The 16,026-nt window shown below is 40.1% G+C and overlaps 1 protein-coding gene across 1 annotated transcript; it reads left to right on the top strand.

Annotated features, from left to right (window-relative positions):
• The first annotated feature begins 241 nt into the window (after nucleotides 1-241).
• On the top strand, nucleotides 242-14,788 carry LOC104421868 (DNA-directed RNA polymerase V subunit 1). Its single transcript, XM_010033997.3, has 18 exons — nucleotides 242-321; nucleotides 1,228-1,316; nucleotides 1,574-1,700; nucleotides 1,807-1,922; nucleotides 2,508-2,561; nucleotides 3,685-3,852; nucleotides 4,764-4,922; nucleotides 5,037-6,929; nucleotides 7,038-7,213; nucleotides 8,579-8,654; nucleotides 8,767-8,891; nucleotides 9,575-9,732; nucleotides 10,320-10,594; nucleotides 10,751-10,924; nucleotides 11,030-11,173; nucleotides 11,552-12,936; nucleotides 13,607-13,721; nucleotides 14,403-14,788. The coding sequence occupies exons 2-18, from the start codon at nucleotides 1,239-1,241 to the stop codon at nucleotides 14,622-14,624; spliced, it is 5,445 nt and encodes a 1,814-aa protein (XP_010032299.2). The 5' UTR covers nucleotides 242-321; nucleotides 1,228-1,238; the 3' UTR covers nucleotides 14,625-14,788.
• The last annotated feature ends 1,238 nt before the right edge of the window (nucleotides 14,789-16,026 follow it).

The following is a 16,026-nucleotide window of genomic DNA, read 5'->3' as shown; positions in this document are numbered from 1 at the left end:
CGAGCTGCATGCAGTCACTTTTTTCAAGTCTCTTCACATTCTCCCTCCCTGCTGTCACACCCCCAGTCCTCCCTCCTCCACCCTTCCCTCCTCCTCCTGCCCACCTCCTCCTCCGGGGCGAGAAAACCAGCGACCGGACCGCCGATCCCCGCCGCCGAACCCGCGCCCCGCCGCCGAATTCCGCGCCGTCCGCCGCCGTCCGCCGCTCCTCCGCCTCGCTCCTTCCGCTTCGTCTCTCCCGGCGCTCTCCCCTGCCTCTGCTTTTAGGGTTTTTCCGGGGGGCATCCGGCGGTGGTAACCGTGAAGCGGCCGGAATCCTCGGTACGTTCCACCTGCATTCCCGCTCCCGGCGTCCGTTAGGCTGCAGAGCGTCGGGGAGGGGCGAGGAAATGAGGGGAAAATCGGCATGCCGGCCGCGCGGGGATGACTGAGGGGAATTGCTTGTGACCGAGCTGTCGTGCTGATGATCGCGTCGCATTGGCGTTACCTGCTTCGCATTCGCTGTGTCGAGTCCTTTCGGTCGTAGTTGTTCGTGCGGAGTCTAGGTTTTTCGTTTCGTAACGAGGATTTAGAGGACAGAGCGGTCGAGCTGGTTTTATGGGACACCGGTCAAACTGCGGTTCTACCGGTCGGAATGTGTAACGCGCAAGGACTCTCATGTGTTTGTCTTGGCCCCGTTGGCTTGTGAGCTTTTTTGTGCTGTGAAATGTTCGAGAAGAATCGGTTCGCGGTTGACTCGACTGGTAGAATTTCTAGGAAATCGGAGGAGTGAGATGCTAGGCCCCGTTTGTTTCTGTGACTCTGGATTTTCGGCGTTACGTGAAAATTCTAGCAATGGATGCAAAATCTTTCTGACAGTATTACCTTCGGTTCTTCCATTTTCAGCTAATGTTATTCTGAGTTGTTCCTGATCTTTCCCTTTGTATGATTTTACGCTAAAAAAGCGTTCTGTTAGCTCTCTTTTTTTTGGTGCTCGGCCTTAATTTAAACTGGAAGGCAGGCTGTTTCCCTTTCATTTGTGGATGATCCAACTTATGATCTTCTGTTTATGTCCCTTGCCATTTTTCTTAGCAGATTACTGATTTTCTCACTGTCGGTGAGATTAGGTGTCATTTTCGATAGACTGTGTTGTGTTCATTTGCTTATATTCTCGCATTATTTTGCTTTTGTTTTGCTCATACGTAGCCTGGTTGTAATTCTGAGAATGTTTTCTGTTCTCTGGTGCAGCGTAGAAAGGGATGGAGGAAACTTCGACAGCTGCTCTAGATGCGGAGATAACAGCAATCAGTTTTGGCTTGGCATCTCGACAGGAGATTGTAAGTTTATAAGATTCTGTCCCATAAACCTTGATGCTGTCATGTAGCATTTATTATTTCTGGCCTGTTAATTTCGTTCTTAGCACAAAGAATTTAAATTGTACGTCGGTTATGATCGTGCACTATATTTCAAGGCTGCTAAAGTAAAATAATTGCTATGCACAATGGTTCATATTTGTAGATTGGAGTCTGATCTTGTCATAATTAATCTGTGATTACTACTGATGTGCTATCTTCATCTTGATTTTTTTTCTTAGTGCGCAGCATCCGTCAGTGATTGCTCCATTACTCATTCAAGTCAGCTTTCTAATCCATTTCTTGGCTTGCCTCTTGAATTTGGGAGGTGTGAATCATGTGGCACATCTGACCCGGGTAAATGTGAAGGTATTACTTCTATGACCGGCTTTCTTATTTTACAGTGTGGTTTCTAATCTCTTAGGTTTGGATAAATTGAAGAATACAGACTTGACACTTGTTACTTTTTCTCCAGGTCATTTTGGGTATATCGAATTACCAATACCAATATATCATCCGAGCCATGTTAGTGAACTCAAGCGAATGTTAAGCTTGCTGTGTTTAAAGTGCTTAAAAATGAGAAACAACAAGGTACTTCCAGGTTCCCTCGAATTTCTTTTGTGTTCTTTGCAAGAATCAATGAGAGCACAATCTAACATTACTTGGAGGTCTTGCCTCTATATGAGTCGGAGTCCTACTAAGGTTTTTTCCTCAGAAATGCATTTTCCAATTCTTATCCTCTTTTAACTTGTTCGGGGTTTATATGGAGAAATATGGCATCTATTTATCCGTATTACTGGAGATTACTCTTTATATCTTGTAGAAAGGTCATTGTTACATCTTTACATCTCCAATTTTCTATTTGCTTTACTCCCTCCCTCATTCGTCACTCTACCTTTGACATCAATGATTGCTTAGCATCCAAAAGTAGAGTTTTAGCTATTTATTATAAATACTCACCCTTATAGCAGTCATAGCTTCTCCTTATGCAGATGAACTATGTGTGTGTGTGTGTGTGTCTGTGTTTTCTTTAACTGGCTATGTATCCGAAATGTAGCCATGTTTATACTAATTGATGCAAAATGTAAGTGTTCTTCCCATATTAATTCTATTTTATGATTGGCATATCGTCCTTCTGATTTGAGCATTTTGATAACAATGTTTTGTTCCTTTCAGTTTCCAATCAAGAATGCTGGTGTGGGTGAACGACTATTGGCTTCATGCTGTGAGGTGATGCACTAAATTCCAAATCACACTATGCTTTTGTATATTCATGCTTGTCACTAAAGCAACTTCAGCATGTTTGAGAACTTGCATATGATAGTATACTTTTCTGATCATATTTATGCTTGACACTAAGCAACATCAGTGTGTTTGAGAACTTTGATATGGTAGTATACTTACCTGATTGCATGTAATAGTTATCTAAGTTATCTAGGATAGGTTTGTTGTCTAAAGAGTGTCCCTTAATGACTCAGTGTCGCATCTATTGCATTTTTTGTGTACTTTGCTTGAATATATAATAAATAATTAAATGGGAATGTTTACCTGAAATCAGATTTTTGTATTGTGCTTTATATATTAATTATTTTGCTTTAAGATCTATTTGGATTGGCTACTTTCCTGTCTGCACCTATGCAACATATATTCTTGTGGCTGTCTGGGAGATTTGAGCAGTTGCTCGGTTTTGTTAGGTAGATGGGATGAGTTTTCCATATAGAGAGTTCTCTATTCTAAAGCTTTGCCAGTCCATGTCGATATTAGAGTGTGATTTGACTTGTTAACTAGTTCTGTCTATGTTGAACTCTTGGCCATGCAGAGCTGGTCGCTTTGACCAATCTAAATTGGAATCCTTTCCTTTGTTTGGGCCGTGAATGGGACAACATTTGATTTTTTAATAAAGTTGACTCTTATAGGTAGAACTTGAAAGTCGTTCAATTGTTTGAAATTCTGAGTTGCTATGGGCTTCTGTAATGATTCTGGGTAAAATAGTGAATAGTTGTTGTGAGCTTATATTGGTTTTGATACTTGTACCAAATATGGTGCAAAATTTAATGTTCGGATCCAGCGGTAAATTTATTGGTTTTAATATTGTACCATATATGGTGTGCAGTATTCAGTGATTGGGGCCAACCCTTATGTGTGTTGATGCTTAGTTGTTGCTGTAGCAGTGGCACCCTCATTAGTCTATTTTACATTTTGATTAACTTGTACATCCCAATGCATCTTTGTTACGCCTTGTCTTATCCTTGACATAGATGAAATTCGGTGATATCTTCATGGACTTGGATCAACATACTATTGCCTTTGATATCTTTCTACGAAAGTTTTGATCTATAAAGATTCTGTGCAGGATGCAGCACAAGTTTCTATGAGAGAGGTTAAGACATCAGAAGGTGTACACTGCTTGCAGTTGAAGGTATCATCGAGGTCAAGATTACGAGATGGTTTTTGGAACTTTCTTGAAAGATACGGTTTTCGATATGGTGACAATATTTCGCGACCTCTATTGCCTTGTGAGGTTGGCGTCTTCTCCCCTTTGTCAATATGAGTGGAATTACTTTTTTCGTTCACTTTTTTTCCATAAATGGTCTGAAAGGACAATAAAATTGTGATAAGGTATAGACATGTTATTTTATCACATGCTTTGACTAGTATAACGATGTGCATGTGAAGTGTGGTGCCAGTTTCTCTTGATGGGATACGTTGCAGCTATGCTTCTTTTACTGTAGATGTAGCTTCAGACATTGTCTCTGGTGGCTCATACATGCTGATATCTATTCCTACCTAAATGATGGGCTTGGAAGCTGTAGAGTGGCCACTTTTATAATTTATGTGCATTTAATGTTAATTAGAACTGCATAAAAGTTTTAAATGGAAGTGGAAAATAAAACAAAGATGGGATTTAGATGTTGGATGGTGTTCTACTGAAGTGTCCTTACAGAATGACACAATGGCTGTTTCTGTTTCTGTTATAAAGATATACGCCCATTGCAATGAGTCTAGATAGGTCTTTCCTGTTTCTTAATAAGCATCCAAAACACGTTCTCTGGTTAAGGAACCTGGAAGCTCTGCATTGTGGTAGATCTTCTATACCAAAACTTGCAGATGCTCATAAATGAAGGAAAGATATCACTTGCATGTAAAAAGTGGAAGCCCTAGCCATATGACTTTTCAAAGCTAGAAGCAAATACAAGTAAAATTTGACTTTGGATTCTCTTCATGATTTAGTCGGTTACTTCTGCTGCAATATGTTCATCTATTCTATGGTTGTAATTTTGTTAGTTTCCATCACCATGGTTGAAGGCTCTTTAAGTAAAAAATGTCTTGGAACTTGTTCCAGAAGTGGCCTGTGCTTGACTTCCTTATTTGTTCTCTGGAAGTGGTCCTTGAAGTTGCTTCGCTGCTTAATTCAGTGGAATTAATCAACAGGTTGTGGAAATGCTCAAAAGAATTCCTGAGGAGACCAAAAGGAAACTTGCTGGGAAAGGATACTTTCCCCAAGAAGGATATATTATCCAGTATCTACCTGTTCCGCCAAATTGTTTGTCTGTTCCGGAAGTTTCTGATGGTGTTAGCGTTATGTCCTCGGTAAGGCAAAAGAAGGAGTTCAATTCTTATTTTGGGCACTTTTTTATCTTTATCTTTTTTGTTTTTTGGGGTCTCCCGAGTGCTAATAATGAAATATATCATGTGTCTTCCCAGGATCTTTCAGTGACAATGTTGAAAAAGGTTCTCAAGCAAGTTGAGATCATCAAAGGTTCAAGGTCAGGAGCTCCTAATTTTGAGTCCCATGATGTGGAGGCTCAAGATTTGCAAAACGTAGTCAATGAGTATCTATTAGTCAGAGGTACTGCAAAGGCGTCTCGAGATATTGATACACGCTATGGGATTGGTAAAGAGCCATCGGATACTGCTACCAAAGCATGGCTGGAGAAAATGAGGACGTTGTTTATTAGGAAAGGCTCAGGATTTTCCTCTCGCAGTGTGATCACAGGTGATGCCTTTAAGAAGGTCAATGAAATAGGCATTCCTGCTGAGATTGCGCAGAGAATAACATTTGAGGAGAAGGTTAGCATGTATAACATGGATTATTTGCAAGGTCTGGTGGATAAGAAGTTGTGTCTGGCATACAGAGATGGTTCAGCCATGTATTCACTCAGAGAGGGTTCCAAAGGGCATACCTCTTTGAGGCCCGGCCAAGTTGTTCATCGCAGGATTATGGATGGGGACATTGTGTTTATCAATAGACCACCGACCACACATAAGCACTCTCTACAAGCATTGTCAGTGTATGTCCATGATGATCACACAGTGAAGATAAATCCCCTGATCTGTGGACCTCTTGGTGCTGACTTCGATGGGGATTGCGTCCACTTATTTTATCCTCAGTCAGCATCAGCAAAGGCAGAGGTTGTAGAACTCTTTTCTGTGGAGAAGCAGTTGCTGAGCTCACATAGTGGGAACTTGAATCTGCAACTAGCTACCGATTCCTTGTTGTCGTTGAAGATGATGTTTAGGAAGTATTTCTTTGACAAGTTAGCTGCTCAGCAATTGGCAATGTTTGTTTCATCAGATTTGCCACATCCTGCTTTGTTGAAAGCTCACCAGTTCTGTCCTACCTGGACGGCTTTACAGATGTTGCAAACTGCTTTGCCCGCAGGCTTTAACTGTTGTGGGGATAAGTACTTGATTAGTAAAAGTGATCTATTGGATGTGGATTACAGCAGGGAATTCATTGTGCCCATGATAAGTGAAATTGTTACATCGATATTTTTTGAGAAAAGTCCTGTGGAGGTTTTGAAGTTTTTTGATGCACTTCAGCCGTTACTGATGGAAAACTTATTTACAGAAGGCTTTAGTGTGTGTCTAGAGGATTTCTATATACCCCAATCAATGATTCAAGATATTCAGAAGAACATTCAGGTGATATCGCCACTGCTGTATCACCTAAGAACAACTCACAATGAACTGGTGCAATTGCAGCTGGAAAATCACCTTCGACTGGCAAAACTGCCGTTGTCGCGATTTATCTTGAAGTCATCTGCGCTTGGTGATCTTGTGGACTCGAAAAGTGATTCAGCAATCAATAAGATCATTCAACAAATTGGGTTTCTGGGTGTTCAAATCTCAGACAAGGGAAAATTCTATTCCACCTCATTGTTTGATGAGATGGCCTCCCTTTTTAGGAGCAAATATTTCTTTGAGGGAGCTGATTATCCATCTGGTGAGTACGGATTAATCAAGAGCTCCTTCATTTGTGGGTTGGACCCATATGAGATGATGGTCCATTCTATATGCACAAGGGAGGTCATTGTACGATCCACAAGGGGATTGTCTGAACCAGGAACCCTCTTTAAAAACCTAATGGCCATCCTTCGAGATGTAGTCATATGCTATGATGGCACTGTGCGGAATGTTTGCAGCAATTCAATAATCCAATTTGAGTATGGTTCTGAGGTTGGAGGCAAGCCCGAAAATCTTTTCCCTGCAGGTGAGCCGGTTGGTGTATTAGCAGCAACTGCCATGTCAAATCCTGCTTATAAAGCAGTTCTTGATTCTTCTCCTAGTAGTAATTCCTCATGGGAGCTAATGAAGGTAATAATTTTTCTTTTCTGTTGATGGTTAGAATTAGCTAACACTCGACGTTCCATCTCCATTTCATGGAGAATTTGAATTTTTTAATGTCCTCGTTTGTCCTTATAGGAGATACTGCAATGCCGAGTCAACTTTAGAAACGAACCAATCGATCGCCGTGTAATTTTGTACTTGAATCGATGTGGTTGTGGAAGGAAGCACTGCAGTGAAAATGCTGCATGTTTAGTCAAGACTCACTTGAAGAAAGTGAGTCTCAAAGATCTCACAGTTGGCTTCATGATCGAGTAAGTCTTTTATATTGTGCTCTTCTTTTATACAATCATTTACTCTTCTGCATGGATCTATTTGCTTTGACAAATCCTGCCTTCTATTTTATGGCTACTTTCTCTTGATCTTAACTACTTTCTATCACTCTGACAAAAAAAAGAGAGCCACTTGTCAAGTTGTGTGCCGATTGTGATACTGCAGTTTCAATCATAGCTGCTAACTATTTTCATCATATATGCCTGTGTAATTTGGTAAAAGGTAGTTGAGTTGTTACAATCTTGTACCTTGATTGTTACTTAGGTACTGAGCTGAGCGTTAATCTCTTTCTCCGCAACTAACTTGTCTACTCCAGAATAACAACTCAATGTCCAAAACATATAAAAACATAAATGCCTTCTGATTAAATAATTAGAGCTTTAAGATCGGTCATTTTATCAACTCTAATTTGTGGTTGTCGGAAGATGATAATTGATGGATCTTTGTTTTATGTGCTGCTTGTACTTGATTGACACCTCACTCTTGGGCTTTGTGTCTTTATTTGATTGGAACTGCTGCAAAGTCTCTGTCCATCAGCCTTAAAATTGACTATTCTAAATTTCTCCTGTTCTGCATTGGTAGTGAATGAAAATAGATTTTTAAAAGCGTGGAAGTGTCTCTTGTTTTAGTACTTATGGTTTTTGATCTGCGGTATAGTCATTTAATTTCTGACGAGTGTATGGCCTTGTATCTCTGCTGAAGAGGAGCTGGGTTTGCTTAATATATATATATTCTATATCTGATTGGAATGTTTCATGTCGCCTCTTCTTTCAGTCTAAAACAACAATGGTCTTACAGTAATATTTGATTGCATGCTTGCCTCTTTTCTTGTGTCTGGTCCATGAAAACTGATGTTATTTATTGCCAGCAGGTTTCATGGTAAAGGAAGCAAAATTAGTACTTGAATGAGAAACCAAAGCAAAAAGCTGAAGGATATGAAAAAGATATAATTTGTTTTGAAGGAAAATTCATGTATTTGCATCTTATACTGCTTGTCATGACTATTGCGCTCTTTTAGTTCACTAATGATGAGCATTTGTACTGCTGATGGGAAATCTCCACCCTATACTACGTATAAAATACTCTTTTTATTGAGATGTAATCTATGGAAGTACGATAATTATTAGTGTGCATCATATTGTCAAATATCACTTTATTCTCCATATTAGAAAATGGGACTTTTATTTGTTCATCCCTGTGGCTCAAGAAATGCACTTTGACTCACTTTCCAATAAAGTGTTGTGATAGCTATATAATATCCTGATATCAGCTTGTATCGACTGCTTGGAGAATGTTATGGCATGCTTTTCTCTGTTTGGTGATTTGAGGTTTCAATTTATGTGTAGGTATAAAGAACTACGGACGGTGTTGGAAAGCTCTGAAGCTCATGCTGGACTGGTCGGTCATATTCATCTCGATGAGGTTGTTAAATAAGTTTCCATGATTGCCACTTTGTGTATAAAGATTAACATTCAGTAAATTGGGTTACCTCTAGGGTGTTTTGCTTTTCTGAGTTGCAAGCTTTGTGAAACAGGTGCATCTGAAAGAATTGAACATCTCGATGGTTGATGTTCTGAAGCAGTGCCAAGAGACCATCAACTCATTCCGCAAGAAGAAAAAAGTTGGTAATCTTTTCAAGGGGACAGTGCTATCTGTCAGGTTAGTTTTATTATTTTCATAGTAATTGGAGGATCTGCCTGCTGCATCTCATATAGTGTGCTTCCAGCAGTTGCATTTGCAGTTTGTGCACTGTCCTGCAAAGTTGACTAGGTCTTCGTGCTCAATGAGCCGGCAAGCAATGACGTAATCGATGGAACTAAGAAACTGTTACATTTTCATAAATATGTACAGTTGATTCTGAAAATGTCAAAAAGAAGAATACCTTCATGCATGCAACTCATAGATTCGGTTTGAGAAAGTGATGTAAAAGATTGTGGACATTAAGTTTTAGTTGGACATTTCACTGCTTCATGTTTTCTATGTGGGTTTTGCTCTGGAAATGTTTGCAATTGAAGATTAACTATCTGGTGAAGCTTCAAATGGTATAGCATAAATATTCACCTCAAATATTGTGGAAGCAACTGGGCCCTGAGCTGCACATCTGTTATTTTTGGTTTTCCTTTTGCTACAATAGTCTAGAGAAGAAACTTCCTTTTGATGTATAAAATGACTGTCTTGTCGATAAATGGTTTATTTAACATTTTTTTTATATTATTATATGTGTGTTGATTAGCATGTAAGTTCTCTGGCATGGTCTTAATTTGTGCTTGTTGCCATTGCTTGACAGTAGTGCAAAATGGGAAATCTGATAGTTTTTGTTTGCTTGTCTTCCCTCTTTGCAGTGATGGCTGCTCTTTCCAGCCACAATGTGCAGGTGGGAGATCCCAAATGCCATGCTTGATGTTCTCCTGTTTGGATGCAAATGATCCTCAATTAGAGAAAATCACGCATGTTCTTGCCAACAAGATTTGTCCTGTTATACTTGATACAATCATCAAAGGTACCGTAGATTACTACGAGGTCACACCATTGTTTCTGTTGTTTGTTTTCATTGCTCATAGCTTTATATATCTATCAAATAGTGTGAGATTGGATAGAAGATTGTTTTTCTGTGTAATGCTATCCAGAATGTGCTATTTGTTTTGAAGAGGTGTGACTTTTTAGTTTTGATGACTCCGGGCAGGGTTCTGAAGATGCTATAGCTCCTTGTATTTTAGCAAGGAGGAAAGTTTTATGGACGATGTGATGGTTTCCTGTGATCTTGATCTTACAATTTAAAAAACAATAAATCTAGTCTGGCTTTTTGAATGACAAACGAATGAAATAGAAGGGGAAAGAGCAGAGAAGTCAATGAATTGCATGATGTTAGGTTATGATTACATGTTCCATGTACATGTCAGCATGCGATAGAGTTCGTGGAATTCAATCTATTCATTATCATTAGTAATTAGTATTACTGTTTTTTGCCAAGATGTTTGTCAAATGGTTTACACAGTAGTTCAGTCCTTCACAGCAAAATAAAGTAAAGAAGAATAAGAAAACTTAAGTGGAATTATCTTGACATTATTGAGGCACATCAATGGACAGGTGACCCCCGGATTAGCTCTGCAAACATTGTCTGGATCAATCCTGATACAACATCATGGATAAGAAACTCTCGCAGGAATCAGAAGGGTGAACTGGCCCTGGATATCGTTCTTGAAAAGTCGGTATGCAAAAGAAGTGGTGATGCATGGAGGATTGTTCTGGACTCATGCCTTCCTGTACTCCATTTAATTGACACAAAACGCTCTATTCCATATGCAATAAAGCAAGTTGAGGAATTGCTTGGAATATCATGTGCTTTTGATCAGGCAATCCAGGTATAATTCAAGTTTTGGGTAATTACATTCTCACAGTTGTTCCTTTATCCCTTGATAGAGTGGCTTCTGGGAGGTACTTCTTTTTATTTTTACTTGTCTCGTTATCTTTTTCCATTCTGTATCCTTAGATGACTCCAATTTTATGGCCATTTGCAGCGTCTTTCAACATCAGTTGCGATGGTGGCCAAAGGCGTTCTGAAGGAGCATCTGATGCTCCTTGCTGACAGCATGACTTGCTCTGGAAGTCTGATTGGCTTCAATTCTGCTGGATATAAAGCGTTTTCCCAGTCACTGAATGTCCAAGTTCCATTCACTGAAGCAACACTATTTGTATGTAAATGTTCTTGTTTTGATGGAATGTGAGGGAATAATGTTCACCTGCTCAAGTAACTGTCATTGCTTATTTATTTCAACTCGTATTATGCTTGCTTGCAGACTCCCAGAAGATGCTTTGAGAGAGCTTCGGTGAAGTGTCACGTGGATGCTTTGTCAAGTGTCGTGGCATCTTGTTCCTGGGGCAAACGTGTTGCTGTAGGCACAGGCTCCAAGTTTGATATCCTCTGGGGCACAAAAGACGGGGTGAGAATTTTGAAATCACTGGTTGCCCGCTAATTCATATACTAGAACAGATATAGCCGATAGATGACTAAACAAAAGTACATCGGCATGACTTTTCAATACCACCCAAGAATTTCATTCACACTTACATTGTATTCTATTAATTTAAATTAGTTAACTGTTATAGATGGCACTTCAAAAATACTTCTAGGAAGTTACGTCAGTCGAACATTGTGGGGTTCTTGAAGGAGTTGTCATCCTACCTTCAAAAACTATAGAGTTGGGGAAAAATTTAGTCTCAGCTATGCCTCTGCATGTTTCTGTACAAATCATGTCTTAATAGAGCTGGATAATCTTGAATTTCTTGTGCACACTGTTCTAAGTGAACTAGTTTTACAGGTGGATTCAAAACAGGAAGGTGCTGCCGATGTGTATAGTTTCCTTCATATGGTAAGAGGGCCTAGTATGCAAGCAACAGGAGATTCTACATGTCTCGGCATAGATGTTGAGCATCTTGACTGGGAAGACGAAAACACAGAGCTCAACAGATCTCCAGAAAACAATTCTGAGAAACCCGTTTTTGAAGATGATGTTCAGCCGTGGGACAAGGTCACATCTGTAGATGATTGGGATGCTAGTGCTTCTTGGGAGAAGAATGGCAAAGATTCAACCACTCCAGGAAACAATGGACAATCAACTGCATGGTCTAATTGGGGATCTAAGAAAGCGGAGAGCCAAGTTATAGATTCTCAAGTGGATAATACAAAGAGCAGTTGGAACAGTTCAACTTCCTGGGATAAAGAAGCCGATGCCAACCAGTTACGTGATCATAACTCACCGAGCTGGGGGAATGGTAGAGCTGATGATGATGGTTTCCATTCTACAAAGGACAATGAAAATTCTTCCAAATCTGGTGGATGGGGGGCTGCTGCCTGGGGTAGTGATGGTGGCTCTCAGAGCAGAAAGAGCTGGGATGTTTCTGAAAAATCTATGATTGATGAAACTCAAAGTAAATCGGAACAGCAAGGCCATGGATGGGAAACCAAAAGCTGGGGGAAAAAACCAGATGATGAAATGGGTTGGGATGGTGCTCGAAGTGTCAAAGATAAGTCTGGAAGAGCTGATCTGGATGATTTTACCAAAGCCGATGAACAACCTTCTAAATCTGGTGGATGGGATGCTGCCATTGGTGTCATGAATGAAGCTGGTTCTCAAAGTGAAAAAGGTTGGAATAGTTCTCAAACTGTGGAAACTGAAAAAGAGAGTCAACGGGAAACTACAGGCTGGGGCAAAAGGGCTGAGGGCAGCGAGGTGTCTCGAGGGGGTTGGAACAGTTCTCAAAATGCAGATGATACATCCAAAAGAGTTTATGAAGATGGCTCTCAACTTGGAAAACCTTGGAATATTTCTCAAAGCCCTAAAGCTAAAGAATCTGACAAACAGAGTCAATGGGAAGCCACAGGCTGGGGACAAAAGGCTGGGGATGGAGAAGGTTGGAATTCTCAAAATTCCAAAGCTGAGGGAACAGAAAAATCGAGTCCATGGGAGCGGCAGAACCAATGGGGAGGAGATTCAAAGAAGAAAAGCAAGGGACAGCATAGTGAATGGAAAATGAGAAGGAGCCTTTCACGGCCTCGTGATATGATAAATGAGGACCCAGCTGCTCCTCGCATGTTCACAGCAACAAGGCAAAGATTAGACATGTTCACATCAGAGGAACAAGATATACTTACAGATGTGGAACCGATCATGCAGTCAATACGAAGGATAATGCATCAGTCTGGGTTAGTTTCAGATAATGTGCCCATAGCGTTAGCTCATTTGATCTTTTAATTTTCACCTGGATTGTTTGCATGTGCATGTGTATATTTGCATGTGTTCTTTATCTGATTAACACAGTTACTAATTCTGAAATGGCACTTCCTCTGCACTTTTTCTCCATAATATATTGACATTGCGCATGTAATTTGACAATTGATGCATGAGATGATAATACTTGGTTGTAAAACTCATGATCAACTAACCAATGTTGTAAAAATGGACCAACATAAGAACTGTCATCTTAGGGGCCCTGTTGGTGGGTCAATCCATTCAACTGTCGGTTCAGTGTTGCTGATGTCACCAGTTAAAATAGAGGAATAAATATGACATTGTCTGGGTAAGAAGGCTAAAACCACAATTGCCGGAGTTAAAAGTGGTTGTACCTATTTCATGTGGAAGATAACTCTGGCGACAATATAAAATTTCCGATATGAGAGTTTTCTGTCACGACTGAAGATCTTTTTGTCTTCTCATTCTTAACTCTTAGTTATCCTCATTTGTTTCATTTACATTTCCTCCTATTGCTCTTTTGTTGTTTTTTCTTCATTCTGTGGTCCTTTGCAGTGCTGATCTCTCTCTCTCTCTGGGACATTTTGTTAGCTGCTTCACTTAACACATCCTCTCTATCTGAAGGTACAATGACAATGATCCGCTGTCAGCTGAGGATCAAACCTATGTAGTTGATAATGTTCTCAACCACCATCCAGATAAAGCTGCTAAGATGGGAGCAGGAATCGATCATCTGACGGTATTATTTTAATGATGAATATGCTTACTTGTGATTAATGCATCCTGATAGGATTTACTGGCTTTTGAATGGGATGAGTGAGATCATGCAAATCAGATCATCCATTTCTCCTGCATGCCTGCTATGTGTGATAGATGATGTGCCTTGCTGGTTTGGGGCTAGCCAAGTGGAGCCCAGGGGTTTTCTTCTTCTCATCGTCCACCTCATCTTTTCTCAAAAATTATGTTTTGGAAGACTATTACACAGCATGGAAATGGGTAAATGGTCAATGATATATGCAATCAGTTGATTACTTGAGAATCTGTATTGGAAATAACCAAATGAACTCTTGAATTGGTGGACTATGTAATATGCTTGCTGACATGATTAGGCAGCTCTCGTATATACAGTGATATATCTTTATCCATGATTAGGCAGCTCTTTATTCAGTAATGGTATGGTTTTGATGAACCCTAGTATTCCTTATTTTCTTCATTGATACCCTATATCTGGATCCCTCCCCCATGGGTTAGTTATTAAATAGCTTTATCCTGCCCCCTGCTTGAGCCATATTTAACTACTGCCACCTAGATGTCTACTCTGGGGATGTCCTTTAACTGTAGTGTTTGCATTGGTCCCTGGAATGTTATATAACTCACTCTCTCGGGCAATCTCTCAACCTTTGAGGATTTAATTTGACAGGTTAGCAGACATAGCAGCTTCCCAGACAGCCGATGCTTCTACGTGGAGTCCACTGACGGTTCTCGGGTGGACTTTTCATACCGGAAGTGTCTAGAGAACTTTGTCAAGACCAAGTACCCTGATGCTGCTGAGCTGTTTGTCGGAAAATACTTCAAAAGGCCCCGCTCCGACGGCAAACGGGAGCAGAGTGTTGCCCCAGAAGAGGCTACAGAAAATAGATAGGGGTCAATTCTTTTGTTTATGGGAAGTAGTGTTAGGATTTTAGTTTTTGTTGCGGAATTTGGTTGTCTGCTAGCTCTTTTGATTTGTATATATATTTAGCGGACGACTCTGTAAATATATCAATGCCCTTTTCTGTTAATTGCATCTTCTCTTCTCTTGGTTAATCATTTTGGAGGATTCAATTATGCCTTGCGATTCAGGGAGAAAAAAAGTGATGAGAAATCATCTGATTTCGTTCTGAATCGCGGCATTGTAAAAGAACAGAAGAACAATGCCCTCGAACGTGTGTTCGGGTTGTCTTTCTAAATCGAAATGATTTCACAGTTTTAGCTTCGGTGTTTACGCGCTCTTTTTACTCCAAACTTAGGGTTGAGAGATAAATTTATGCGTCCTTGCCTCTGTCATGCACGCCGATTTCTTAAAAAAAAAAATAATAATTCACGAACATTCATTCAATTCACCGATGGACAAAAGGGAGAGTATACTTCATCTAATCTCCCATGTTGGGGTAAACATGGATCTAGGTAGAATTTGGAATTGAAGAATCGGATTGATGAGAATCTGTCTTGTTTCAAGTTTTGAGTTATGCAGGGTTAGTTTTAGATTTAAAAAATTGGAGAATCTGTTTCGATGAGTAGTTTTTAGGTTTTAGTTAAATGAAATCTCAACTTGAATATGGAAGAAGATTTTGTGTTTTTCTCAGTTTGTGTTTGCATATTAACCTGTGATGTTTCGTGGCCTTCGATGATTTCGATGATAAATATATAATATGGAATCACTAGTTTGAGTTTGCGTTTTATAATTGAGATTTTTATTTTAGGGTTTGTTCGTTTGCGGAAAATAACTTTCGGAAAACGTTTTCGGATTTTCGGCGTTCGTTTTATGGAAAATGAACTAGTCAAGGAAAATATTTTTATCATTGGAAAAAATAACCTTTAATAATGAGGAAAACAAGTGGGAAAACGTTTTCTATAACTTCTTCCATCTTACTTCTTTTTATTAATACATTTTCATTTTATTTTTATGCTTTCTTTTTCTTTTTTTTAAATCAAGTTTTTAATTCTTTTTTCTTTTCTTTCTTTCATTTTCATATTCTTCTTTGGCGGCGGCCGCTGACCGGCCACAAGCTAGCTCGAGCCTTGCCCTAGGCTGGCGAGGCCTCGCCTAGCCCGATTTGGCGAAGCCGAGCTGAGCCTCACCAAATCGGGCAGGCGGAGCTCGCGCCAGGGGCGGAGCTTGCGACTCGGGATACGACGAGCGGGTTGCGACTCGCCAAAGGTTCGTCGGGCTCTAGCGGGCGAGGCTTGGGGTCTCGGCGGCGGAGCTTGGGCTCGTGATCTAGGCAAAAGTTCGTTGGGCTCTAGCGAGCTACGAGCTCGCCAAATCCCGGCAAAACTTTGGC

This window comes from Eucalyptus grandis, chromosome 10 (genome assembly GCF_016545825.1).
Source record: "Eucalyptus grandis isolate ANBG69807.140 chromosome 10, ASM1654582v1, whole genome shotgun sequence".
NCBI classification, from domain to species: Eukaryota; Viridiplantae; Streptophyta; class Magnoliopsida; order Myrtales; family Myrtaceae; genus Eucalyptus; species Eucalyptus grandis.
This window is presented reverse-complemented; position numbering and strand designations above follow the sequence as displayed.